The sequence below is a fragment of the Anopheles marshallii genome, chromosome 2 (assembly GCF_943734725.1).
Source record: "Anopheles marshallii chromosome 2, idAnoMarsDA_429_01, whole genome shotgun sequence".
NCBI classification, from domain to species: Eukaryota; Metazoa; Arthropoda; class Insecta; order Diptera; family Culicidae; genus Anopheles; species Anopheles marshallii.
This window is the reverse complement of record NC_071326.1, coordinates 64,653,469-64,680,964: the sequence shown is the minus strand read 5'-3', so window position 1 is coordinate 64,680,964 and position 27,496 is coordinate 64,653,469. Positions and strand designations below refer to the sequence as shown.

The 27,496-nt window shown below is 44.2% G+C and overlaps 5 protein-coding genes across 5 annotated transcripts; 3 read left to right on the top strand and 2 right to left on the bottom strand.

Annotated features, from left to right (window-relative positions):
* Positions 1 to 1,428: 1,428 nt before the first annotated feature.
* LOC128719736 (probable ATP-dependent RNA helicase DHX35) lies at positions 1,429 to 14,503 on the top strand. The gene is made up of 4 exons (XM_053813366.1): positions 1,429 to 1,465; positions 2,866 to 3,083; positions 12,633 to 13,413; positions 13,479 to 14,503. The coding sequence occupies exons 1-4, from the start codon at positions 1,429 to 1,431 to the stop codon at positions 14,501 to 14,503; spliced, it is 2,061 nt and encodes a 686-aa protein (XP_053669341.1).
* LOC128719738 (ceramide phosphoethanolamine synthase) lies at positions 9,180 to 10,353 on the top strand. The gene has a single exon (XM_053813367.1). It carries the CDS (start codon positions 9,180 to 9,182, stop codon positions 10,347 to 10,349), a length of 1,170 nt encoding a protein of 389 aa, XP_053669342.1. The 3' UTR covers positions 10,350 to 10,353.
* Positions 14,504 to 14,557: 54 nt separating the features above from the next.
* LOC128707812 (cytosolic Fe-S cluster assembly factor NUBP2 homolog) lies at positions 14,558 to 15,433 on the bottom strand. Its single transcript, XM_053802770.1, has 2 exons — positions 15,323 to 15,433; positions 14,558 to 15,226 (listed from the first exon to the last, which is right to left on the bottom strand). Exons 1-2 carry the CDS (start codon positions 15,431 to 15,433, stop codon positions 14,558 to 14,560), a joined length of 780 nt encoding a protein of 259 aa, XP_053658745.1.
* A 424-nt stretch (positions 15,434 to 15,857) lies between these two features.
* On the bottom strand, positions 15,858 to 23,246 carry LOC128707915 (zinc transporter ZIP6). The gene is made up of 5 exons (XM_053802873.1): positions 23,064 to 23,246; positions 22,159 to 22,633; positions 17,068 to 17,352; positions 16,186 to 16,974; positions 15,858 to 16,105 (listed from the first exon to the last, which is right to left on the bottom strand). The coding sequence occupies exons 1-5, from the start codon at positions 23,244 to 23,246 to the stop codon at positions 15,858 to 15,860; spliced, it is 1,980 nt and encodes a 659-aa protein (XP_053658848.1).
* A 3,557-nt stretch (positions 23,247 to 26,803) lies between these two features.
* On the top strand, positions 26,804 to 27,259 carry LOC128709405 (uncharacterized). The gene has a single exon (XM_053804401.1). It carries the CDS (start codon positions 26,804 to 26,806, stop codon positions 27,257 to 27,259), a length of 456 nt encoding a protein of 151 aa, XP_053660376.1.
* Positions 27,260 to 27,496: the final 237 nt, after the last annotated feature.

Below are 27,496 nucleotides of genomic sequence, written 5' to 3'. Positions count from 1 at the left end.
CAAGACGGGATTTGTTGATTGTGCTACGCAATGTAAACAAATCAACAGCTGTCAGCGCAATCGCCGAAAAGGCCTTTTCGAAGCCGGTGTACGTTTCATATTTCTCACCCTTTCCAACGTTCTCTTTCTTTTCTTTTAGAGACAGTATGAGTTAAAAAATATTATAGTCGTTACCTCACCAATTTTACAGTCCTAAAATTGTCGGAAAATTGTGTTTTAATCATAAATAAACGAGCAAGAGGGTTGATCCCATTTCAACCTTTCAACCTTCTATCATACACACCGTACGCGAGCTGTCATTCGGCATCTGGTGTTGTTTTATCATTTTTTCTTAATTTCAGTTCGCGTTTTTGGTTACTTCGTGCGTTGTACGCTTACAATTTCCGTGTGATATCCAGTTTTTGGATTTATTAATACCGCTCTATTTCTTGTTAAAATAGGCTTAAGTTGTTGTCAACGCGCTCGACATCCCGTTTGTGATGAAGAATTCGGTCTGAGCGGTGAGGAAAAGTGGAATTTAATCACATCTCCCCCAAAGTGTACACAACATGCCTACTCCAACGCCATCAGGTGTGTTTTGAAGTGGCAGTGAAGCTTATCGACCCGACGAACGCACAAGGAAAGCCGTCCGCAAACGAATCCGCACCATTTGCCAACCGTTTGATGGTGATCCATGCGTGAAAACCATTTACTCCAGCCGGCAGTGGCGAACATTTGCTGTTAGTGGAATGATCCGCTAAAGGGTAACACATTTACGCATAACGCAAGCGGATGTGCATCTACATCAGCCAAGTGAACAACATTTAACCCCTATGGATACTAGTGTGTTTGTGTCCGCTCAAGAACGCGAGTTCAAAACCACCCTTTCATTTAAAGCAACGCAAAAGAGAAGGAACGAAATCGAATCGCGAAGAAAATCCCGCTGACCTACAAACGAAAAAGATAAAAAACCAACAGCAGAACTTCTTGTTGCTGGTGGCCGGTTCCGTTTCGCCTTGAGTAGCGAAGTGAACCGTTCCCGCACGAAATTGGTGTGTGTGTGTATATGTGTGCAAGCAAGTGCAATTCGGTTTGTTCTTCATGACACCTCGTACATGACCCGCGAACATAACTGTCGCGTGACATCATCGATAGTGATTCGTCGGCGAAAATAAACATTCGCTCTCATCCGAAACGACCTACCCTACTCTACCCAGAACCAAGGTTAAAAGTGTGTCCAGTTGGCCCCGTAATGAGCCGTAATAGATTTGTCTGCCACCACCTTCTACGTCTTCTGAGTCATCGGTAAATTTGGAACGCTACAGGACGCTTCTGAGCTTCTATAGCAACCAGCAAAACATCAACAACGCACTCGGCATTCTCGGGTACTTCGAAGCCTTGCCATCTGCACAACAGAACGGCAAAACACTGCTCGCATCTTGGTGGATTATGAGTGCGAGCCGCTTTCCAAAATTCCTCAAACCGGGTAAGCATTAAGCATAGAGCGGCCATTGCACGATGGGTACCGCAATATGCTTCCAACATATGGCAATAATTAGCAAACCTACCATCATCGCTTCACACACCACACACTGCTCTAGGGGCATTGCGTCTCACTCACTCGTTCGCACGTTCATGTGAAAAGCTAATTGAGTTTACATGCCTTTAGGAAGCAATTTCCACCACCAGCATAGTAACGATTTTCAACAGCTTCGCTAACTGATAAGTATACGAACTGTGCCTTCACTGTATCTAGTGGCGAGATCCACTAGTAGAAAAAAAAACCTCAAGCAATCTTGGCCTGCTGAGATATCATTCAATAACCTTTGTGAATCAATTCTAGACAGTCGCAGCTTTGTACCAAGTAACGTGAGAAACCTTTTCCATCGATCACCCCAATCGACTAAAGCACGAAGGGTCACTGGTTCTACCTCTCCGTAAAATGGCGATCACCCTATGGTCGATACGACGCACGCGTATCGCTTTGCGCTTGGCACCGTATGCGCATACTTTGTACACAAATCAAGCGTGAATGGTACGGAATATTAATGATCGCCATTCTTCTCACGGCAACGTACGTACGATCGCGACCAGTGTTTATCGTGCGCATGGAGAGGAACACATTTCACATTCTAGAAAAAAAATGTGTAAGTCATTCTCACACCCGTTATCTAAACGTTGCGTGTGATGAGTGTGCACAAACGATCGCTTGAATAAAACTGACGCTGATAAGCTTTACTCCCTTGGTTCTGTCCTGAGTCAAACCCCACGCGTCATTCCTAGCAATCGATTAATCCTCTAGCAGGCAGGTACATTTGATTGGTTTAGTTTATCAAAATTTAAACACACACGACCCTTTTTGGGGTGGATAATGGTACCACAAGGTGTGGCCATAACTTTGGCCTCCACCAAACGGCTCTGAACGTCTGTTAGCGTCGTGGCATTGTCGTTGAACTTTGCGATACGAGTGTATTGGCCAATCGTGCCATCCGCTTATCAGCATTATCACAGAACACAGAGTAAACGCGCGATGAGACTATATGCGTGAAATGGGCAATGTGTAGCTGCTGGTTCGCGGATCGTTCTCACCCGTACAACATCGCTCAGCCGTGTTAGTGTTGTTCAGTGCCGCGAGCACCACGTTCTAGTGCGAGAGCCCAGACAGGCGGTATATTGTAATTGAATTAGTTTCGCGCTTTTGTATGTTCCGATCGCGGCCGCGGATAGCTTCATAACCGCATCCGTTAGTTAGTGCGTATTGTTTATAATTTACAAAATGTTTTTGCCACGATCGTGTTCATCATACACTAACATGCTTTTCGATGTTATTTTTCGTTTCATGGTTCATAAATGTCTATGGTGCCGGTTCCGGTGGCGCTACATCAGATGACGAATCGTTTGCATCGGAACGCGACGCGGCACCAGCGGATGATCACGTAACGTCGTTCGTCTTCAACGCCCACCAGTCGCTTAATCTTGCAGCGCAGCGCGAACGTCTACCGATACGTCAGTACCGTGACCAGATTCTGTACTGTCTCGAGCACTATCAAACGCTCGTGTTGGTCGGTGAAACCGGATCCGGCAAAAGCACACAAGTACCGCAGGTAAGCCACGCCACCGTTTAAACCACGCCGGCGACACGTAAATAAAACCAATAGAAGATGATCTCGCGATCGGAACAAAGATTCGATGCCAACCGACCGTTGGACCCAGTAGAGCTTATATACCAATACAGTTCCGTTGTGCTTTGATAACGAATGAATCACTAGCAGTAGATAAGCAATATCGTGTGAAATACAGCACCCCAAGATTCCAACTCGTTTGTGCCTTTCGAAAATTGTGCATTGCATTCCTACCGTACGTCCCCATTTTGTGAAACGTGAATCGATTCTTATCATCGCCCGGAATGGCGCTATTCGATCGTACAAAATCGCCGCACACCAGTACGAAAGTGATCTAACTCCATGTGCCCGGAAACCCGGAGAGGGTTCCATGTTAAGGTCAGAATGTTTGACGCGATGATGATTTGCAAACTGGAACGAAACCACGCTATTGAGTGCGATAATTTCCCCGCAGCCGTATGCTGTTTCCCTGCCGCCTAGAAACAATCACATTTAATTTCTCTAACCTCCCCTCGGTATGCAGTGATATCGTGCCTACAGCTGAACGATGATAAAGTCATGTGTACTCGGAGATATTTAGACTCTCCGAATCTTAAAGCCGGAGGCAATTTCAAATTGCATTCGAAATTACCGTTGATGCATACGGTCTCACGTGAATAGGGCATCAGTGTGGGTTGCGTGTGAATGGCATATTTGTTCGTTAGCTTAAATTGCCATTTACCGTAGGCGAATCTGGTAATTATTTTTGTCAGCCCGTTGCGATGAGCTGATGAACTTCTGCAATAATAAACATTTCTTCACATAAAGCGCATTTTAGAATACTGTATTTTGTGTGAATAATTATGTTCGGAGAGTTTTTGCGCCCTGTCTTGGGCGTGTGCTCCTGGCAGTATGCAATGTATTTTTCAATAATCGGCTAATTAAGGAAGACTTGGGAATTTCTTGAGTTGTTAAAACGAACTACAATTCACAGTTCACCACAATTAATTATATAATTAGTGATTGGATACTTTCCTGCGTGGTTAGCATGGCATGACTGATCAAAATTACAATAATTCCTTGATATCTTGATAGCCACTACCCAATTTAATTTCATTACGTTTATCAACCGACGAATCATGCATCATGGAAATGCGTATTTTCCAATTGTTTCTTTTTAATGGAATGTTGACGTGGGATTGTATGCTGATTCCGAAGTAATGAAAAACAAACAAAATTACTCTCTTGTAAATCACCCCGTAGCACCCGAAGGACTTCCTAGAAAGGGTACACGCGACACTAAATCATTCATCTATCTATCCTAACGATAGGAATGTGTCTAACATCGTAAAATGGGCACTAATGAGGCCGACTTCTATATTTAGAACCGTTTGGCAACCATCCGTCGGAGCCACTGTTTGGTCTAGTTTCTTTGTCCGTTTGGCCACCCAAAAGTTTTATTCGATTCATTCATCCCTAGCATAACTGCGACAGTGAAAATCGTTGGCGTCCATAATTGTGGCACCTTAAAACGGGCCACACTGTTTGGTTTGTCTATCGGGACGGATCTAAACTATTTATGGTGCTACTATCAACAGTTTATGACGCCAGAGGACCATCCTGTATGCAGGTGTAGGAAAAGGAGAAGGACATAACACAACAAACCCCAAATAAACCCACCGCTACTCAGAATCGTATGGTACCGAACTGCGCCATAGAATATTCTTGTGATACACGGTGGGCTTTAGTGTGCAACATTTATGAGCAAAATCGGAAGGATCTTTCGGGCTTGTATGGATAACAACGAAAAGTTCTTTTGCTCGCTCTCTACAGGACAACCTGACACGCACATACCATAGAATCAGTAAGCACTGCGTTAGACTTACCGGATCACACATATTGGATGGTTGCCATACTTCATTTGTATTGTTTTATTTCTCCTGTTTGATCTAATTCATATCCATGCGAATTTCGGGGACAGACGACATTTAGGGTACAAACAAAGTTACTAGTGATGATACTATTGAAAGCTCTTGTTGATTTTGAACGGGGTCGAGGATAACGTTTTGCTTCAATACCCCGTTTATCAAAACTTATCGCTAAGGTGGGGTTAAACGAGTTTAAAGTTTCACCAGGAAAATTTTTAATTTCCAATTTTTTCCAGGAAAAAGTTTCATCGAAGACCGTGCGAAGACACAACTGTCCTAGTTGTTGAAAGGTTTTTTTTTGTCATCTATTGGTTATTTTTAGTGATAATATGAACATAATTTTTCATTCATTAAGTTATTTATGTACTGAAAAATTTGCAAATTATGTTGTATTTCTTGCAAGTGTTCTTGCTGTTGGATTTTTTTATGTACTACCTTAAAATTGGTGGTTATTCTATAACGATTCTGGACTCAATACACGATACTCGTCTGTTAAATAGTCGTTAGGTCCTAATCAGTAAGGGAACAAAAAATGATAATATTACCAAAATAGATAAAGCAAGAGTTTAAACATAGTTAAACCAACGACACTATGAATTATTATGGCATAAATGAATACCTAAAATATTTGACAAAAAATGATCGCCGTGATTTGATGTTGAGTTATATGGCCAGGTTGTTTAAAGAAAGGATATTGTGTAATAAATAAAGCAATAAACCAATAAAGCAGGGTTGGTACAATTTTTTATTTGTATCTAGATAGAGATAGCGTGCTGTTCAGACAAAAGTAGCGATTGACATACAAAGATCTATTTGATATATGTAATTTAGGTTTTAAGGTCAGTTTCCGCGAATTTAATAACCACAATATGAATTGTGTCTAAAGTAAAACGTTGCTCTCTCTTCTTGGCGTAACGACTTTCTAGGCCATGCCTGCCATATCTGTTTTACTAGACTTAATTAACATACGGGGGATTGGTCCGGGTGGGATTTTGGGCTGTTCCTGTCGTGTGAGGACCGGCGCCGGTACCTAAACACCACCGGCCGGAACACACGAACAGACCAGACCAAAATCCCATCCGGATCAACCCCCGTAGCAAGGCTACGTGGTAAATAAATAGATAAGGCCAGGCCGTTCTAACAAAAAAAAATATGTTAACCTAAAAATATGCGAACAATCATTAGACGTTGATTGTAAAATTCTTATTGTAAACCCCTTTGTTATCAAAATTATCACCTACTTAGTAGTATTTTGAGTCTTCTATCCCAACGGATTTCACAAATTTGTAAGACGCAATATTAAGGATTTTTAAGAAGATTTTTTTTTTAAATTCCAACAGTAAAATTTAACACAAAAATATTGTTGCAAATGAAAGAGACAATCGTATAAAAGCACCTTTAAAAGCACGCTGTTGAATACGCGCTGCTCAGAGATTTCTTGCCTATTTTATTCAGGCGAAGCAAATTTGTGAACGCTTAAGATGTGAATTTGAAATGGAACTTGATAGTATTGGAAAACAAAACCAAACACACCACAGGCGATACGCTTGTTTGGATACGAAAGTTTTTCTTTTTTGCCAGCAAGCGAACACAATCAGTGAAAGTGCTTTTGGTGATCTTTTTGTTGTTGCAATACTACAGGGAAATTTCAGGTGTCTGTTTTGGCGGACGATACAGAAAAAAGTCACAAATTCGCTAAGTTATGATAAATTTTATCCTTGTGGAGCATATTTCCTATTCATTATGAAGTATTATTTCTGTCAAGAGAAGAAAAAAAAACAGTTTTGAAAAAAACGACTAATTCACCCTTAAGCGGAAGCCCAATCTTTTTCCGCTCGGTTAAGCAATTTATTTCTATTTTTGTTTTCCGTTTTACTTGTAGGTCGGAAACGATATATGGCAGGCAGAGAAAACCCCCATTCTCGTTCGCCATCGTTCAACTTGCCTTGTGCATTATTAATACAACCCATTCCCACAGGATCGAATGTACGAATGAATGGGAACGTAGCAAAGGAAACAGAACAAGCCATAGTGTCGGCAAAGCTCTAGCGTACCCCTTCTATATGTTTTGCATTCGTCCTACATAGTCATCGCGCATAGGTTTTGTGGTGATGTTTGCACTGGGCGGTAAAATTCTATACAAGAGGAAATCCCGTTCCCAAAGCTATAACCTACGCCCCATTTCGAACACTTGTCAAGTCAAAAGGATTGGCAGTTTAGTGATATTACCTTGATAATGTGACATTTCCCACTCGAGTTATACGCGGGTCGCTCGCTGGCAGAAAGGCTACACAATTGTGTCACCGATGTTTCTTCCTTCCGTTTCGCTGCGTTGCGGTGGTCCTCTGGTTACGATCGGCAATGTACAATTTGTGCATCGCGATACGGCCCGATGTCAAGGACTCGTACGACCGAGGTTGGACTGTTAAAGGATCAACGGAACTCGCGACCAACCTAAATGACGCCATCCGACTCTGGAAGGGGTCCGGTTGGGACATGCCAAAGGGGAGATTTTTTCCCTTGTCCACACAATGTCTCACTTATGCAAATTGCATTTCCATCGTTCGTGACTTTCGGTTTCGAATGGTCGTTCTATCGTACCAGGAAGTTCTTTTGTGTATGTGCCTGGTCTGGTCCCTGTTGTGTAGGGGTATTGAACGATGAATTATAGATTGTTCCGTGTTTTGTTTTTGAAGCAAATTTTACAGATTCTATCACTGCCGGTCCCGGTTCTTTATGGAGAGCTGGATATCACGAAAGCATGATGGAAATAAACGTAAATAATGTATTATTTATATGTTTCTTCATATGATTTGTACAGGAGAACCATTCAAACACGAATGCATGCACTGAGCATGGTTCGTTAATAAATGATTTCTTCCAGTGTCAATAAAGATAAACTCTTCATTCTTCATCACATTGAAGGACTTTTTTAAAAGCTAAAATTAATTCTAATTTTTAGATCTGCATGATGTAAATAATTATTGTTTACATCGTTCATTGGATTATTTAATTTAATCTGTTTTTTTTTGTGAGACTAGATCGAAATTATGTATTATGAGCTGTTCAAACCAAAAGCATATTTCGTCGGAAAATTTGAATGTGATACAATTTAGATATCATTGCTGTGTACTTTGTCTAGAGTGGTTAAATAATTACTTAGCACGATTTGAAAAATAGTTTTTATAATATACTTTAAAAACATAAAAAATATTTTGTTTTAAAGTGGATGCACTATGCTCAAACTGCCAAATCTTAATATGTTGATATAAAGTGTTGGTTTGTGTTTTGTCAAATTAAAGAAAAACCTATTAAACATTTCACATCGTCTAGCAGCTCTTTCAAAGAAACAAACTTCTTTGCGCACTTAATACATAACTATTATATTAATAATGAACTATGTTAATCGCACAGCTTCATTTTCAACTTCACTGTAATGTGACGAATGCATTCGTAATGTTTTACGTGGAATAATTTGAAATTAGGAAACTTTTTCTCGCTACAAACATCCAAAACTTTCCGCAAGTAAAAAGAATCCTTATGCCTCCCAATTCAAACAGTGTCGTTCGAAGTTCAATGTGGAAAGCACTTTCAGCCTATTGGCATCCCTGACAATCTCCGTCGGCAAAAAGGGACCTTCCCGAGACGACAGTCAGACCGTTTCATTTATTCCCGTTTCTCTGTTTCGTTTCAGTTCGTCGCTGTGTGGTAGAAGGCTGCACAAAAGGCGCAACGAACCTTTGGCATCCTCCACGCCCTGCACGCACGTACACGCGGTTCGGAAGGACGGTACAATAAGAGCGCGCGCGAGCCAGCGACCGAACGGAACGAACACGGAGTAGTAGTTTGTAGTGGTATTAGTAGTAGTAGTCCCCCTATCCAGATACCTGTACTGTCTGTGGTCCGTGTTTGGATGGTCAGTGCTGCAGTTGGTCTGTCGCTGTTGATCGTGACGGTTCACTCGGTAACTTCTTCTTCGTGTTCGTGGAACGTGTTTTTTTTTTTCGCAAGAAGGTTCACAAATCGAGCAAATTGTGCTAAGTTGTTATCGACTCCATATGTAGAGCGCGTTATATACATCATCAAATACATAGAGAAAAATATTTGTTGTTAGAAAAGCTACTCCAGTGCTAATAATCAGCGATATTCTTGCCAACTCCATTCGATAATCATGGTTGGTCCGAGCTCGCAGGTCAGCAAAATATTGCTGTCCCTGTTGTTTCTGCTGATAGCGTTCTTCGCCTGGATGGATGTGAATCTATACATACGCATCCAGGACTACCCGATCCGGGATACCGATCCATTCCTGATGGCCGCCAACAGCACGCTACTGAAACCGGTACCGGGTGGTAGCCATGCCAGTACGGTTACATCGCCCGTACTGGCACCATCGTCCTCGATGCCGCTGCAGCTAAACCGGCACATCGTGCGCTACGAGGATGTGGCCTGGGTAAACTGCGATCTAAATCCGCTGTGCGACGTTACCGTGAAGGCGATGATGCTGGACCACACGAACCACTATCTGTTCGCTCCGATCGCTACGATCGTGGACAATGTGGCTGGGTTTTCCAAGGGTGATCTGGTGACGCCCAACATGATCTCGTTTTTCCACGTGTTCGTTGCGATTGCGGCCGGCCGAATGATAGCGTCGGATTCGCTGGGATATCGACGAATCGGTGTGGTGCTGTTCCAGTTCCGCACGTTTCTGGACGATTTGGACGGGCATGTGGCACGGGCAAAGAAACATATCCGGGGGGAGCGTTCAGATATTGGATCGGCCGGGTACTACATCGATGGTATTTGTGATGGGCTCGGTTGTATTGCACTAATGATCGGTGTGTTCGTGTTTCTGAAGAACAATCCACCCCGGCGCGGCTACACTCAGCTCCAGTCAATCATACCGGTGTCGGAATCGAAAAGTTCCGAATCGGGTGTAATTTATAAGGTGAAAGTAACGACCAAAAAGGTTGCCCGCAAGGTATTGTGCTACACCGGCATGCTGTTGCTTAGCTCGACCGGATGGAACCGGTACATCGCCATCTACCAGGATATGCTCGAGCGGGAGAATGTAACGCCGGCCCAGTACCTGCACCAGGAATCGGTGTTCCGGTCGACCGGGTTCTTCTTCATTGCCTGGCTGTGGCGCATCTTCAACGTGCACGCGCTGCTCCACTTTCTGCTGCTAAGCATCTTCTGTGATAAACTGTGGGAGTACCTGCGGATGATCCAGTACGCCGGGTACGTAGCGCTGCTGGTGATCATCAGCGTTGCCGAGATGCATCTGCTCGGTGTGCAGAACTTTATCTACAAGTCGCTAACGGTGAACAATACCTCGTTGTGATTGCGCTAAGCCGCCGTGCAGACATATCCGCGCTTTCCGTCCCGCCGGTTTAAACAGCCGTTCATACTCTCTGTGGTCACCATTGCAGCATGTCCGTGAAAAAAACACACCTCATACAAAACGCAAATCGCAATGTCTCCAACCGTTCGGGTTCGGCTTTTCCAAGTAGTTTGCCGGAAGGAAAAAAAAAACAACAGAACATCACACCATCTATGCTGTCGTGTGTTTTACCGTATTATTGTGAATGTGTTAGACACTCCCTTCTTTTAACGGAAGCTGAAACTATAAAACCTTAATATCTTAAGCCTTAGGAGAGGAAACGCTCGAACATAGTAAGAGCCGTTTTACAATCATCAGTTGAGAGTGGTGGTAATTGTTTATATGAGAATCGTTGTATATCTATATTATGTATGTTGTGCAGTGATAGGGTGAACCACTACTAACACGCGTGTAAAACAAGTGCGAATAGCGGAAAATCGTTTTGTTTAGGGCAGAGTATAGAGATTGCACAGCGCAAAGAGCAGGTGGCAGTGAGATAAGAAACTCTATTAGAAACTGTGTGAAAGAAACGACACTGAACAGCCTTCATGATTATTACGATCCTTTATACATATATTCTAGTACGTTAACTGTATTTTAATACCACAAACATGTTTTCTACTTGTGTACAGTGTTGTAATATCAGCAGACAGGAGCGGAAGTCTATCTATATTGAACGGAGCGTTTCTATTAATTCGTTGTACAGAGATTAGCAAACTATCCCCAAACAAAACCGCCCTTTTCTCAGCATGTAGTAAAACCCCTTTGGTACTCTTTTATCGCTTTCCCTTTAAAAAAAGCAGGATATGGAATAGATTTATAAGCAAAAATCCTTTTTTTTCTCTTTTGTTATTGTTGTAAGTAACGAAACATCCCTAAAACGGGACACCGCGGTATTAGGTGTGTTTTCACTTTGTACGTACTGCTCGGCCAAATCCATTACCCATGAACGCTGGATAAATGATGCAGCACGCTACTTAGCAAATGAAAACGCAACTGAAATGTGTGCGTGTTTACTTTAACGTGTTGTGCACTAATCAACAAAATCATTAATAAGTTCCCTACCCTGTATCGTCCTTCCGATTCCTCCCTTCACTGGACATTAAGTGCTATTTGTATCCCTCGCGGGGACAAACAATCTTAACCTTTAACGACTAAATGGAGTGAGATGTGTCATTTTGCGTTCTTGCCACAGGAACCTACATATAACGAGCGTGAAGCGAACATATAACAAGCGTATATATATATTCGAGAAAGAAGGAGAAAGAGCGAGAGATGGTGGTTTATTTATATGAATATGTCTATACATATATATTAGATTGTTGATTGCGTGCTGTTGTAGCCGAATTCGACTGTGAATGCTATCATCAACTCGGAAAGCAAACCACAACAATAAAGATACACAAGATTGTCCAGCTGTTTGTAAGTGTGTTAGTGTACGACTTTTTTAAAAATTTTGATGAAATTATTGGGAAATTTTTGAATTTATTTTATACAAATTGTGATGTTTTGTAGCAGAAGCATTTGCGAGAAGTTATTGCAGAATTTCAGGTGAACATAGCGAACAATATACGAATTCTTTATGTGTGTTTTAAGTATCTCAAAAATATGGGCCAAATGCAACAGAGAAGACCACTAAAGAGGAACAGCTTCTAGCTTGTATCTTATCACAAGATATCCGATAAACAAAAAATAATATTAGCGAAAGATTAGAATACGGTGGGACCAAATAATAATAGAATACATTTCCTGTTATGAGCTGCCTAAACCAACAAAAGAAAGGAAAATATTTTAATAAACTCCTGTTTTTGTTTATTGATGTTTTTTTTACCATCGTTACCCAAAAACCTATTTGTGTGAGGTTCTTCTTCTTTTCGGCACACCTCAAAGAGCTCTAGAGAGGTCGTTTCTGGTTTTCTTTAACTCTATTTGTTCGTAAGCTAGATAGTCTTGAACAGCGTACGGACAATTGGTCCGAATGGGATTCCGGTCCTGTCGTGCAAAGACCGGCCCCGCTACCAATACACCACCGAGCCGCCGTGAGCTTGAGGTGCGAAATACTTAAACGAGCTAGTCATGTTACGAGAATGACACCATACAACTTCTATCCTGTAAAATTAATTACGCTTTGCTGTTTGGATCGTCTATTTTGGTTTTAGTAAACGTTTCGTATTAAAATGAAGCTCTAAAGAAATTATTTGACTTAATATTTCTCATTCTCAACTTAATATCTTTCCATTCTAGTATCTGTACGAGTTTGGATGGCACACGAAGGGATTGATCGGTATTACCGAACCCCGCCGCATATCGGCCATTACGCTCGCCGACCGTGTCGCCACGGAACGGGGTGAACTGTGCGGCGAGTCGGTAGGTGTGTCCATCCGCTTCATCTCAAAATGTGATCCCGAGCAGACGAAAATCAAGTACATGACTGAAGGTATTCTGTTGCGTGAGATGTTGGCCGATCCGTTGCTGACGCAGTACGCCGTCATCATGGTAGACGAAGCGCACGAACGGAGCACGCTAACCGATACCGCCCTGGGACTGCTCAAAAAGATTGCCCGGAAGCGTTCCGGTCTGAAGATCATCATTTCATCGGCCACCGTAGATGCGGAGTTGTTTCGAGATTTCTTTAACCTCAAGCCGAAAGCGGGTAAAGATACAGCCGTGATACTTACGGTGGAGGGCCGTATGTATCCGCAGGACATTTTCTACCTGCAGGAACCGTGTCCGGATTATGTGAAGGAAACGGTTAGCACGGTCATGAAAATTCATCGTACCGAACCGAAGGGTGACGTGTTGGCGTTTCTTACCGGTCAGGAGGAGGTACTGCGTGCGGTAGACTTACTGAAGGAGCATCTAGAGATGGGTGGCAAGGAAGACATGCAGATACTGCCTATGTACGGAACGCTGCCAAACGCAGATCAGCTGAAGGTGTTCTTTACCGCACCGAAGGGTGTCCGGAAAATTGTACTGGCCACGAATATCGCGGAAACGTCCGTTACTATCCCGGGGATTGTGTATGGTAAGTTTCCAAAGTGTTTCGAATGTGTTGTCCTTTATAACGGTCCTCATCTTGTTTGTTTGCAGTTATCGACTGTGGATACGTGAAGCTGAAATGGTATTCGGCAGATAGCACCACGGACAGTTTGGTTGTGGTACCAGTAAGCAAAGCGGCCGCAGAACAGCGCGCTGGACGAGCCGGACGTATCCGGAGCGGAAAGGTGTACCGCCTGTACACGGAGGACGCGTGGGAAAAACTACCAGACCATACACCTCCCGAAATGCGTCGGTCGGATCTATGCAGCACGGTGTTGTTCTTGAAAGCGCTCGGTATAGACAATATTCTGCGCTTTACATTTCCTTCAGCGCCACCTGCGAAGAATTTGCTCGCATGCCTGGAAACGCTGTATGCTCTGGAAGCTCTCGATACGGACGGATCACTTACTTCCCCGGTAGGATACTTTCTCGCGGAAATGTCCATACCACCGATGATGGCCAAGATGCTGTATAAGGCTGGTGAAATGGGTTGCTCCGAGGAAGTTCTCATCATTATCGCCTTGCTGCAGGTGCAATCCGTGTTTTCGAAGCCGGCCGGTGGACAGGCTGCCATAAGGGGACGCATTGCCAAGCGCAACTTTGAGGTAGCTGAGGGTGATTTGATCACACTACTTAACGTGTACTGTGCCTTTGTGGAAGCAGGACGAACGAAAGAATTTTGTGGTCGCAACTTTCTCATCTACCGTAACCTTAAGCGGGCACACGAAATTAAAACCCAGCTGGCGGGAATGTTGGAACGGGAGCTAAACGTTCCGCTTCGATCGTGCCATGGCAATGTGGAAACGATTTGCCGGTGCATCGTGGCAGGCTTTTTCCCGTACGCTGCCTACCTACACCATTCGGGTGTCTACAGGACGGTACGTGGCAACACCGAACTAAGCATTCATCCGCTGTCCGCACTGTACACCGAACAGCAACCACAGTGGGTGGTATTCTGCGAATTGATTCACACAACCAAGCTGTTCATGAAGGATATCACCGTCATCCAGCAGCATTGGCTCACCGAAATAGCGCCACACTACTATCACAAAGTTACTGTGCGCGATCATATCTAAACATATTTTTAATGCACTTTAAATAGACGAAAGTTCCAACTTTTTACAACAATTTTATTCTGCTCCAACCGTTATCGTTCGAACAATCTTCTGCAGCACCTCGGTGGTGGTACAGTTGGGCAGCTCCTTTACGCACGACTTACCCGTACCAGCGAGTTCACCGACACGCGGATCGATTGGCAGCGTGCCAAGATGTGGTACCTTTGCCAATTCCGCCAACGAATGTCCACCACCGGACGAGAATATGTTAGTGCATTCTGAACAGTTGGGACACACGAAACCGCTCATATTCTCGACTATCCCTAGAATGTGAATGCCCGTCTTCTTGCAGAACGTTACCTCCTTGCGCACGTCTTCCAGGGCCATCTCTTGCGGTGTAGTCACTATAATCGCACCGTCTGTGTTGACTGTTTTCAAACATTCCATCACGGTGATGTGCTCGTCGGATGTTCCCGGTGGTGTATCAATGATAAGATAATCCAATTCGTCCCAATTCACGTCCTCCAGAAATTGCTTTATCATGGCAGTCTTTTTCGGTCCCCGCCAGATGACGGCATCGGAACGGTTCTTGAGCAAAAAACCGATGGACATGACGGCCAGCTTTTTCTCGGCACTGGTGTACACCGGCACCCAGCCATCATCACACTGGTGCACATCTTGATCTTCAAGCCCCAACAGGTAGGGCACAGAGGGTCCACATAGGTCTATATCGAGAAGGCCAACCTATGGCGATGGGGAAAAAGATGCACAGAACTTAGTTAGGGCTTATAGGCATAGGGCAAGCTGATAAGAAAGCTTGTGCTTATTCGTGTGACTTACCTTGTGATCTGCTTCCGCCAAAGCTAAGGCAAGTTGTGTGCTGACGGTAGATTTTCCTACACCACCCTTACCGGATAGTACTAAAATAATGTGCTTCACTTTATCCAACATAATGAAGGAATTTTATCTCTAGCAATTCGAAATACAGCTGATCAGCACACGCATCGGAATGTAAATAAACAGCCCCGACAGCTGATTTGACAACCAGTTTGACAGCTGTGCGTTACGATGCGTTACTAAATTCAAACTGCGAAATTTACAGTTTGCAGGGGATCACGTACGGTTTGAACTCGAAAAAATCATTCACAAACTTTAAAATTGTTTAATTTAATTTATTTCATTTCACTATATAACTACATAATACGACCCTGTAATCGGTAACTCAATTGATGAGGCTCAGCAAGGAGTTCTTTCTTATTTTGATATCCACTTTGTTTAAGCGGGCGTTCAAACAATGTATCACTCACTAATTAAAAAAACAGTACAATCTATTTCTTCTAACGCTATTTACAATACTGAATCTAATACAATCCTACTAATCAAACAACTTCCGAAGACCTGTCTCGTTCAACGCAATCAACAACATGATGATAGCTCCTAAAGTTAAGCCTGTGAGCTGAATCAAAATCACCTTCAACTTTTTCTCGCTTTTCGCTACATCGTTGCGCATCTCCGGCACCAGATCGGACAGTGCAATGTACAGGAATGTGCCAGCCGTTCCCGCATATATCCAGCTGACGACCGATTCGTGAAGACCCGTCAGTAGCAATCCGAGGGCCATGCCTGTGCGATGTACAAAAGAAATGTTAAATTACTTTGTTTCCCAACAATTTTACTCGCCACGCCAACGTCCAACAACTTACCGATGAAGCTGAGAACTGAGGAAACAATGTTGAGGAATATTGCCCTCCTAATACTAACACCGGTTTGCAGCAGTAGCGCAAAGTCTCCGAGCTCGTGCGGCAGCTCATGGCAGAGGATAGCGAACGAGGTGGCCAGCCCCGTAACCGGATCGACAGCAAAGGCTGCTCCGATCGCCAAACCGTCCGTTATGTTATGCAGACCGTCGCCCAGTATAACCATAAACGCAACCGCTGCCATCGGTTTGCGGGAGCTCTTCTTCTCTAGCATCATTTTGGCTTCCTTATCTTTCGTGCCGTCCGCCATATCCAGCTCGATGTCATCACTCCGATGGTTGGGTGCGTGATGATTGTTAGTGTGCTGCGACTGTTGCACCGTTCTCGGTTCCACTCGATTCGAGCTTTGCGTGTGCGCATGCGAATGGCCGTGGTGTGAATGTTCATCCCCGGCCCGAAACAGCGGCAATATCATCTCCAGGCTGTACATGAAGACTGCCGTCCCGAACGCACACAGACACAACCACATGGCGCGAGTTTCCGCCAAATGATCATGCCCGTCGTGGTGATCGAGCGCGTCGTGTGGATGGTCATGATGATCACCATCGTCATGTGGCAGCAGTGCATGCGGTAACAGATGCATCAGTGCATCCCCGCATAGCGTTCCTACGCCGAGCGCGATGAGAAATCGCAATATGTCATCGTACGCGATGGATTTAGCGAGCGGTACCATCGCCACTCCTACCAGACCGCACAGCGAAATGATCAGCACACAGGCGGAGGCGTAGATCCATGCTGTTGGACAAAAAGAGCAGTGAAGTCCGGGTTAGAACAGAGCTCCCACGCGCAATTGGGAATCACATGGTTCCACAGCCGGCATTAACAAACCTTGCGAAAATGCTTTCTTCTCCCGTTGTGGATTGGCTTCCTTGTGCAGCTTTTGGGAACAGGCGCGCTGATCCAGCTGTACCAAAAATGCCGGACAAAGATCCTTGAACTCGGACGGTGTAATTTCGATGCGGGCATCGGGATCCACCTCGTCGTCTGCCGGCGTTGCAACGGGATGCGCGGGTGAAAGGGATCTTGCCTTCCGGATGTTGTGATGTTTGGCAAGTAGCGGCTCCTCCATCACCAGATGGACGATAGACATCGGCGACAAACAGAAGGGCACATCTAGCAGGGAATTATGAAACGGAATAGGAGAGCTATTAACATCAATTATCAATTTCTTGCCTCACTCTTATAGCTCGCAAGCAAAATAGATGATTATTAGCTTATTTGTTATGCTCAAGCTCAAGTTAACTCAAGCCATTCAAATAGTAAAGTCAACCATAACCAACCAACCATCCATTATATCGCAGCGGATAAAATATCACACGCAAAAATACTATTTTTATTTAACTAAATATTATCCAGCCCAACCCAGCTTGTTTTTTTTATTTTGAAACAAAATTCAAAAAGATTAAAAAAACAAAGCAAAAGTTTATATATTTGTATGGAAAAATTAAATTTTCCTTCCTGAGATATCTCGAGTTCTGAAGATGGCCAAATGAAAATATTGTTCTTGCCCCCCGTTTTGGATCATTTCAGGAAGGATTACACCGTTTCATGCTATTCAGATTCGCATTGCGTACCCCTGGGATGTAAATGGGTTAACATATCCTCTCACTATTGCTCAGCAAAATCGGTTTATTCGAGAGCACATTTTCGGCGACTTGATGGCCTTATTTGACGAAAAACAAAAATGTAGCAAAAACTGTTTTCCAATCAACGATTTGCATATTCTTCCGGGTGAATATACACTCGACGAAAATACACTTCCCTCCTCAGAAACCTTTCACCTATCCCCCACAATCCTAATGCTAATGCGAAATGAGAAAATAATCACTTCAGAAGACTTGAACGAAACGGGGAATTATTTGCCGGAGTGCGGCAGACCCGTTGTTTGCACAATGCCGGGATGCCGACGGTCAAACGTTGGGTTTACCACAAACCTCGCTACATTAAATCATGAAACCGGTTTCGTGAAGCCAAAACCGCCATAATACGCACGGTAAGGGGAAACATCATCTTCAACCGTGTGTTTTTTTTTAATATTTTGTTTTGTTTCCTCGCTCCCAACTTCTTAGCGCTTTTGCGCCTAGCGCAATGGATTGTAAACAACCCAGACCCGGTGGAGAGAATGGAGAATTTTATTTTATCTACTCCGGTTTTATTGCTTTCCATCGCTCATTTGCCTTTGCCGTCCCAAGCGACACATACACGATCGCACCTACGGGCATGGTACCGCTATTTCACCCGGTGACTTAAACGATAGTTAAACGCGGTACAACAATTCGCAAAACGGGCCACGTGCGCTGGAGATGATTATTGTTTTCCACACAAACAGTTACTGATTTCATGCGATCCTACACAGAATAAATATTGTAAATTTCTGCAAGCCCTCAGATCCGGTTGCAAGAGTATAGTAATGGCACACTTGCGTTGTGTTTAGGTACTTCTAGGTACTTTAGATGGCACCAAGTATAATTGATACTTAGTTTTTTTTAGAACACTGGCTGAAGGTAATAGATCAAATTTCAACTCGGCTAGTCTCATGTAGTGGTAAAAATTTACTAAAAGACCTGTTTTATATTTTAAACTTTAAGTAAAAGTAAGTAGTTTTTTTTGGCTAACTGCTAACAAATCCTAACTTACGCAGGGGTGACGTACTAATAATAGGTGAGCGTACTGTCGAAGTCGTCCAAAACTTCACCCATCTTGGGTCAAAAGTCAGCACCGACAATAAAATGGCTGTTCAATTACGCGCTAGGGTGCTGGCTGCCAACCGGTCATAGTACAGTCTGAGGAAACTTCTCCACTCAAAACACCGGTCGCGACGAACGAAGCTGGGACTACATAGAACCTATATGGTGTCAGCACTCACATACGCCTCTATGACATGGACTTGGTCCAAAACTGTCGAAAGGAGAGATGCTCAGAAGGATTTTTGACCCCGTATGTGTGAAAGGACAATGGAAGAGCCGCTACAATGACGAGCTCTATGAACTGTACGGCTGTGAACCCACTGATGTACAGCGGATCAGACTCGCCAAGCTGCGATGGGCTGATCACGTCACGAGAATGACACCGGACGACACATTTCGTGACCTACGAAGGCACTCAATACGCGCGTGGTTTAGAGGATTCCTGCAGCAGGCCAAGATCGCGAAGCGGTTGTAGCGCCGGATAAGGAGGTTAGTAAGTGAATATTTTTTTACTAGAAACGGTAGGCCTTATCAATTATTATATCACTTGAGGTTTAAATCTTAGAAAAGAATATGGCCAAAACATGAACATAAAAATTCACAAACATAAAAATGAATGAATTAAGAACAGTTGTTAAAATTACTGTTTGGGTTAATTTACAGGCATCTGCATATATAATGCAGATTACTTTCAAATAAAAATAAGCATTAAGGCTAGTTGTTTGCTGCATGGTAGTGATGGGAATGTTCAATTTTATTTCGAAACAGAACGGAGTAGGTTCGTTGAATCCACTTTATACATAAGAACATGCAATAATTCAAAACATTAGAAAAATTCATTAGTACAGTTTTTGGTTTACAAAAAAGTTTCGGGTGTAAATATGCTACTATGAATTCTTCGCAACTACTATCGACCTTTTTTTTTCTTACAGATATATGAACAAAAATTCATTGAACAGAAGATGAATTTTTAACAACCTAGCTGAAGTGAATAAATATGTTTTACCCATGAAATTGTTATGCCCATGAGAGTGAACATGGAAAATAAGGAAATACAAAATATGTCATAATTGTGTGAGCTTGAAAAAAAATTCAAAATATAAAATTTTCGAATCAATCGCAACTACAACCGTTCACTACAGCCGTAGGAATGCTTTAGAAATGTAGTTTGTCCCTTAAGAGATAATCTTTTCCGTAGTTCTGTCCAATCTTAGAAAAAGTCAGTTCCACATCACATCATTACAGAATATAGCCTCAATATCAATATATTGCGGATTCGAAGGTACGCGATGTTTGGAAAATAGACAGTTGTGGAGGAAATATTGGCAAAAAGGTGAAAAATTGTTTGTAAATGCTGTCCTTTGTCAAATAAAACTTGTCTTTGTGTCAAATAAAAAGTTGCCTGAAAGTGAAAAAAGGAAGTAAAAAAAAAGGATTTTGCACCGAGTTTCGACATACGCGGAAATTCGAGAAACAAGGTTCTTTCCTGGACTAGAACGATCCGCTATACAAGCGTATCTGCCTGTAACCGTTAACGTTATAACCTTCGCAAGACGAACAACATGCAGGTGCATAAAAAAAAAACTTGTTTTGTTAATTTTTATGCACCTCGATTCGATCGTCCTATAGCAGGAACGGAACGAACCGAGCACGTTCGGATCGAAAATCTCATCACTACTGTATACGGTGCTACACGTTGGTAACGGTGGTAACTACTAGGCACTTTCAAAATGTTCCCCGATATTTAAATGCTTTACTTGTCTACGGATGCCTTTCTATCAGAAAAGAGCTCCTGTGCCTAGGCTAAATAAAAAACTATTTATAGTAATAACATTATATGGGATATTTCCCATCCCAACAAAAAATCCCCATTCACTGCCGATACATTCTGCACGCCATCAATTTTTCTGCCATACGCGAATGAAACGGGATGTGTTTTGCATACGAATTTCTCTATCCGATGGCTAGAGCTTTCCGTTACTGCGAGCGGCAAGCGAGTGTGGTTTGCATAGGCAATAAGAAACATTCTTTGCGTGACGAGCATCACACGGTCAGGAATGTGGACAGCGTGGAATTCCTACCAAGAATGCGAACGAGAAGTTCTCTTGGAATTTACTGCAGCAGTATACACACAAATTTGTATTAAAAGGGGCCGGACTATTGGATCACCGAAGAGGTAAAAAAAAACCATCACGCCTAATCCTTGTTGTGAACCCTTTTGCTTTGGATGTGTCAAACGCCCGTCATAGCAAATCGTCCATGATCAACTCAATTGGGAAGATGCAAAAATGTATCTTGCGCCGAAAGAGAAAGCCGGAAAAGAAAGTATCGATAGAAAAAAAAAATCAGCATCCACCAGCAAGCAAATGCCGAAAACGATCGTGCGACCCGATCCGTTCACTGAACTTGGTGGACCTTGTATGATCACAAATCTGGACCGTGGTGCATTATGTCTAACCCATTATGCATTATTTTGTGGTGCATTGTTGGACATCCGTCTTGGATTGTTTTACAGCAGGTTGTATAAATATCGCCACGGTGTTCTGTGTGCTGTGTTCACACTACAATGTAAGTGGGCATGATAACAACGTGCTTCATAATTAAGTTATTCATAACTGCACACGTACACGCAACAGAAACCCGAAATAAATCTGTTAAACAACTGTGCATACAACGGCAAGCGGTTAGCTATCGAGATCTTACCCAGCGAAATGCTGTTTTGGGCTGGCAAGGCAAAGATTTTGACATTCGTTGGCAATTCGCAACAACACCAACCACTCGAGCGGTTCTCCGGCTTATCAGGGATGGTATCAACAGTGGCCAGCGGCTACGTGCTTCGGTCCAGACATCCATCTAGTTCTACTTATTAGCCACATTAGCACAAGATCACGGTACCGCTTAAACACCGCGCGTAGGTAGACGAAATGACCAAACATTGAAGTGAGTTCGTCTACGGACAGAGAGAGCGTCAATTGACAACCGCCGTTTAGGTTTAATCGCTTCTCATCATCTACTGAGTGGTTCTTCAATATCCTACGGCACACATCATTCCGAGGGATTGACCTAAATACCAAGTCAACCACAGAGGGGCTCTTTTTTTGCATACTTAGAGCGCTTTGCTTTTGCAGAGCAATGTTACATCCCTATCTTTATAGGGCAGCTCCTAATACCAGCTCCGGTGCTGTTTCCGCTAGTTAGTTGCTGTTCTAACAAACGGGATACTACGACTTACTTTTGTTCCGCGGATGGCGATGCCTGGGATCGTGCATGTCTTTAAAGATAATTTCCTGCCACACGTGATCATCATCTGCGCCGGACGCCTTGCTATCCTGTGCCACCGTGGTGACCGATCGCGGGATGGTACTGTTTGCAGTACCGGTGCGCGGTGCTGTGCGGACACCGGTATTGGCTGGATGCTGTTCCGCCTCATGCTTATGCTCCGTTGGACGCTGGTCGGGCTGGGGCCGATGATCGCCGGGGATCACTGGTGCGCTGGCGAACGTTATCACCGGTGGTACCGGTGTCTCGGCCCCATCACCATCATGATCGTGATGATGATGGTCGTGGTCGTGCCCGTGTTGACTCACGCCACCATAAATATCGTAGTCACCGAAATCGTACCCATCCGGGCGATGCTCCTTCAGGGTGTGCGAACCGGTAAAATCTATACCGCCGAGTCCAAGGCTATGCATCAGATGCTCTAAACCCTGTCAGCAAATGTACAGGGTGGGTGGGAAGATAACGGGAAGGAAACGACGGTCAGTGTTGTGGGATGCATTTAGGTGGGCTGTAAAGTTTCATTTCTGGGTTATAAACTGTCTTCCACTATCGTCGTGACGATCGTGTCAGCAAACAGCTAGATAGGAAGTGAAGACGCAAACGCAGACGGCGTGTATTATGACGCCACTGTTTACCCTCTGTAAACCTGTCAGTGGACGGAGATTTATGGAGATACTAATGCAATATTTTGACCATCTTAGCATCTTGGTCGCATTGGTACGTAAGAATCGGTGTGCGATTCAACGTCGTCTAATAACACCCTTCATCATCATCATCATAATCATCAAGGGCGCACACGGCTTGCGGAGCCTTTCGAATTGCTGCCTGCCATCAACATCCAGCTACCCTGGGACTCACCTCGAACGAGATCACTCCCTTGCTGCCGTACTTGTTGAACAGATATTTAAGAAACTTGTTTTCGTTGTACGCCACCGGCATAGCTGGTGGCATTGACGATGTTGCCGGTAATTCCGTCACCGGGTCGCTCACCACCTCCCGGATGCTGCCAAGGTTTGCAGACACGACCACCAGCAATAACATTGCGCCCGATGGCAAGAAGCCCAACATCTTCGGCGAGGTCATTCTTATGTAGCAGTTCGATTTCGATTCTTCACTCTGCACCACGCAGGAGAATGTGTTGCAACCTGTTGCAGCGTATCGCACCGTGTCTGTTGGCTTCTTTGCGTAGAAAATATTTGGCCGAACTCGCGCGCTCCTCGGCACGACCCTCTGATTCACATTCCACTTTGTGGCATCTGCGCCTAACGTTAGCGTCCGTTTCCCTTCACTTTTCGTGCACCGGGCACGGGGCTTTTGGAACTGCCGAAAACGCCCGTCGGTTGCGGATCTAAACGCCACGCACAAAACACACCACACCGGTACGGTGGGTTACGCTTTAATGAGGTTGACAATTTGGTTGTCACTGCAAACCCACTCCTATTGGAAGGGGGGTGGGTACGGGAGGGAGAGTTGTGCTTTTGTATTGTAACTTTTTGTCGTTGTTGTTCGCCTCACTACTTCCGGACGCCACGGATGCGTCACAAAGCGTGAAGCGTACTTTTGTGCTGTACTCGTTTATGGTACAGCGTACTCTTCCACAGGTGCACCACACAGCCGTTGGAGGGGTCGCACACAACTATTCTTAGCAAAACAAGCAAAACAAAAATGGAGCAACCGTAACTGGAACCGTAACACCCCGAACCGAGATTATTGATATAAACAAATAAACCGTCAGTGGGGAAGTCTCCACTCCCTAGAAAACAAAAACCGAAAGTGCCACCTAACTGGGCAGCCGTCTTCAGTACTTCGATGCTTAAATGCCACCGCTATGTGTACAGGCTCCCTCCACGGTAACAGCGACACGAACGGACACTCGATCAAGCCAACGACATTATTGCTACTGAGATAAACGGAGCGAGTTTCGCGGGATAAACCCGTCCGGTTTTGGTTCGCTCCATCCAGTCCTTGCCACACTGTGTGTGTCCCCCACCCATTCCGGCCACCTATACACACGTTCAAACTGCGACCGTTCGCGAGAGCGCCGCAAACCTGTACCACAAGAGCGTGCACGATCAGCAGTTTGATCACGCGCTCGCTACCATGCGCTGAGAGCTTTCGAACCATGGCCTGCGAAGCTCTCGCACCGCGCGACTAGATGAGAGACACGAAGAATCTTTTGTGCACAGCTTCCGGGGCCGACTGCCGATCTCTGTCCGTTCGACGGGCATCACACCTCGATCATCGTTTGCCGTCACCTGCGCGCGATACGGCCGGGTTGCCAAACCGAATGAGCGCGGCGCAGCTCGGGCAACGTTTCGCCAGTGTGCCGTGGTTCAGGTTTGCAATCAGCACAAATTGCCCTTTTTCGGGTGTTGAAATTATGCTCGTAATGTCGGATGCTTTTATTTCACCTTCACACCACCGGCGGCTGTTTTGAAGGAAAACAACAAAAGCACATTGCACATTGTGAAACTGGTTTTGCGCAGTGAAGACGATTTGTTCGCTCGTGTGCACCGCACTGTTTTGTCATGCGTTTGTGGTTGGTGTTTTCTCTAAGTGGAGTTTGCTATTTTGCGGACCAGGAAATGGACCACCGGCTTATGAAAGCAGGGGGAAAAACGTTTACACTGAAAACAGAAACAATGCAAAATGGAAAACAATTCACCAAAACGGAAAGTAAATAAATAATGAAAGTAAATGAAAAGAGCATATGGAAAGAGTAACTAAACATAGATACCCTTAGTTGACTAAAGACCAAAGAAAAGAATTGTTTTACTAAATAACGTCCATTTCCATTAACCACACGTGGACGTCAGATTGACAGTTCACTAAAATTTAAACAGAAGTTTACACGGCATGGTCGAGGTGTTAAGAAGATCAAGGGATGTTTGAAAAAAAAAATGGTTAGCAATTAGGAAAATAAATATGTCATGCAATTTCGATAATAAACGAAGCTTTCAAGATAATGATACTGGTAGCAAACTACGATAATAGATGAGTGATGCACCTCTGCCTGCACAGCATACAAAAAAAAAACCCGACAAAAGTACACAGCGCTCACTGTGGACACAAGCTCTCCAACATCCCCAACGTGCAAGGCACGATGGAAAGGTGATTTAAGCTTATCGCACCGTGCAGCACGACACTTCAACCTTCCGGTTGCACTTTTAGCTTCTGCGTTGGTAAGTTGGAGGTTTGTTGTGATGCAAGCGCAAGTAAGAGCGTCAACATATTTGATACCTGCCGTTCGTGGTGCTGCACTGCAAAACAAATCAACGATCTCTCGTATATTCCGTTCGGAGGTCATGCCCCGAACGGGGCTGCTCCTCAGGATGCATCAAAAATGTGGCCACTGCCGTTTCTCACGCCTGTGCCATACGCTCGATAAGTGGTACAAGTGGCTCGCACAACGGCTCCCGCGTGTTCGTGACACTGAAAATTGGAACAACGCCGTTGAAGGTTGATGGCCAATGGTTGCCCGAAGGCGAAATCCATCTAGAAGTGGTTTGCCAATTCCTGATTCCGGTAGTGATTACGCATTTACGGCTGTCCACCCTTTCGTTGTGCTGTGCGCGTCTTAACAAATGCACACCCCGTACGCGATATGATTTGATTAAGTCAATTTGATACAATTTCATAAATCCTTTCCGGACGACTATGGACACGGGAGACTGTGACGTAGACATGCACTAGCCACGTTGGTAGATCGAAGGTAGACACAGCACTCTGGACGTAAAGAGCATCAGTATGTATCCAGCGTACTCACCATCGTCCATGTTGGAGTTCTCGCTTCGTCATCAGGTACTGGCGAATTCTATGTCGAACAATTCCCGGCAGACACAAATGTCTGAACTGAGCGATGCTACATCCCAAACCAAACCCTCCCATCGAACAGTAACAGCACACACTGCACACCGGCACCTCACCTCACGCACTACGGCTACTGGCGTGACAAAGTTGTGTGTGACACAGTCGACGTCACCGTTGGTCACGGTCGGTACGATACCATCTCGGTGATGATCAAAATCGCCAGCGGTAGGCGTACATACCAACCAATCTACCCGTGCCGGATGGATTCAATTAGTATTCGTATGGTGTGGCGGCACCGACCGGCTTTGTAGCCGGCAGAACGGTCCGCGCATAAACTCTGTAATGGGGATTGAAGTGTTGCCCAGCGCCCGCTAGACACAGATTGATGCTGAGTTAATTATGGGCAAAAGGTGTGCGATTTGGGATTGCACGCCCTGCTACTACCAATTACGGGAAGGCCTGTTTGAACCTGAAGAAGCATTTGTGGAACGGAAAGGTGCGCTACTCGGTGATGTGTAGTCGCTTTGTGCAGTATGCTTGCTTTAACGAATTTTATTGGAATTTCTATTAAAGGTTCAATCGACCAGTTGCGTGAAAGATTGTAAAAATGATAAGATTAACACAATCAGGTATAATAGTATCGCTACACTGTTTCCTACTATCTTATCAGTTTTGGAGCTGTGCTATAGACAAAACTGTACAGAGCTCTGGAGGTAGAAGCAGCTGCAGCATACATAGTTCCATTCGATCCATTCATTGAACAGCATTCGGGTCTACATTGATGAGCAATGGAAAAAATCTACACCATCTCCAAAATGGTCAAGTTCGAGCATACGTGGATTGTGGAACCGAGCGGTTTTGAGCGGCACTGTCCCTGCTGTGAAATAACAACCGGCACAACGAAATGGCTACTCAATTGCTGCACGGACGTGTCAGACATCGATGGTGATGGAGAGGTGCAATGCGGGAAGTGCTATGGTCCGTTTATAATACTACTGTCCGAACGAAACAAAGTCGCGATCATTAGTGTTTCTGAGGAAGGTACCGATCGAAAGGTTTATCTCGATAGTGCCACATACGAAATGGAACCGGGCAAGAAGATGCCCCTAATGATACACAATCCGTACGATCGCGCATCTTCAAGTTCCTATCGACTGTTACAAGCTAAGCGTCGAAAGATTGTTACCGAGATTAATTTTTACGAAAACATTACTATGAGCTATGATGTTTCCTACGTCCTATAGGCTCTAAATATTGCAGAACTTATGTGCTTGTGACAATGTGATAGCTTCTACCAGAAGCATTCGATTCGATACTAGCGATGGTTTTTTATTGGTGTAAATTACAAATCACTTACAAATCGAAATATATTGTATAAAATCCCTTATTCAATATAGTCGATAACAGTCTTCGTTATTCTGTTACGTCTTGTTTTGTTGTGTAGCAACGCTCAGCATGGAATACAATTGAAGCTAGAGCAA

What these genes read in the sequence shown, in the direction of transcription:
- LOC128719736 (XM_053813366.1), top strand. Translation starts at nt 1,429, where the DNA reads ATGAGTGCGAGCCGCTTTCCAAAATTCCTCAAACCGG. An exon ending in AAAGCACACAAGTACCGCAG is followed by an intron (nt 3,084 to 12,632) that starts GTAAGCCACGCC and finishes TTTCCATTCTAG; the next exon opens with TATCTGTACGAGTTTGGATG. An exon ending in TATCCCGGGGATTGTGTATG is followed by an intron (nt 13,414 to 13,478) that starts GTAAGTTTCCAA and finishes GTTTGTTTGCAG; the next exon opens with TTATCGACTGTGGATACGTG.
- LOC128719738 (XM_053813367.1), top strand. Translation starts at nt 9,180, where the DNA reads ATGGTTGGTCCGAGCTCGCAGGTCAGCAAAATATTGCTGTCCCTGTTG.
- LOC128707812 (XM_053802770.1), bottom strand. Translation starts at nt 15,433, where the DNA reads ATGTTGGATAAAGTGAAGCACATTATTTTAGTACTATCCGGTAAGGGT. An exon ending in TGGCGGAAGCAGATCACAAG is followed by an intron (nt 15,227 to 15,322) that starts GTAAGTCACACG and finishes CCATCGCCATAG; the next exon opens with GTTGGCCTTCTCGATATAGA.
- LOC128707915 (XM_053802873.1), bottom strand. Translation starts at nt 23,246, where the DNA reads ATGTTATTGCTGGTGGTCGTGTCTGCAAACCTTGGCAGCATCCGGGAG. An exon ending in GAAGAAAGCATTTTCGCAAG is followed by an intron (nt 16,975 to 17,067) that starts GTTTGTTAATGC and finishes TTTGTCCAACAG; the next exon opens with CATGGATCTACGCCTCCGCC. An exon ending in CTCAGTTCTCAGCTTCATCG is followed by an intron (nt 16,106 to 16,185) that starts GTAAGTTGTTGG and finishes TACATCGCACAG; the next exon opens with GCATGGCCCTCGGATTGCTA.
- LOC128709405 (XM_053804401.1), top strand. Translation starts at nt 26,804, where the DNA reads ATGGAAAAAATCTACACCATCTCCAAAATGGTCAAGTTCGAGCATACG.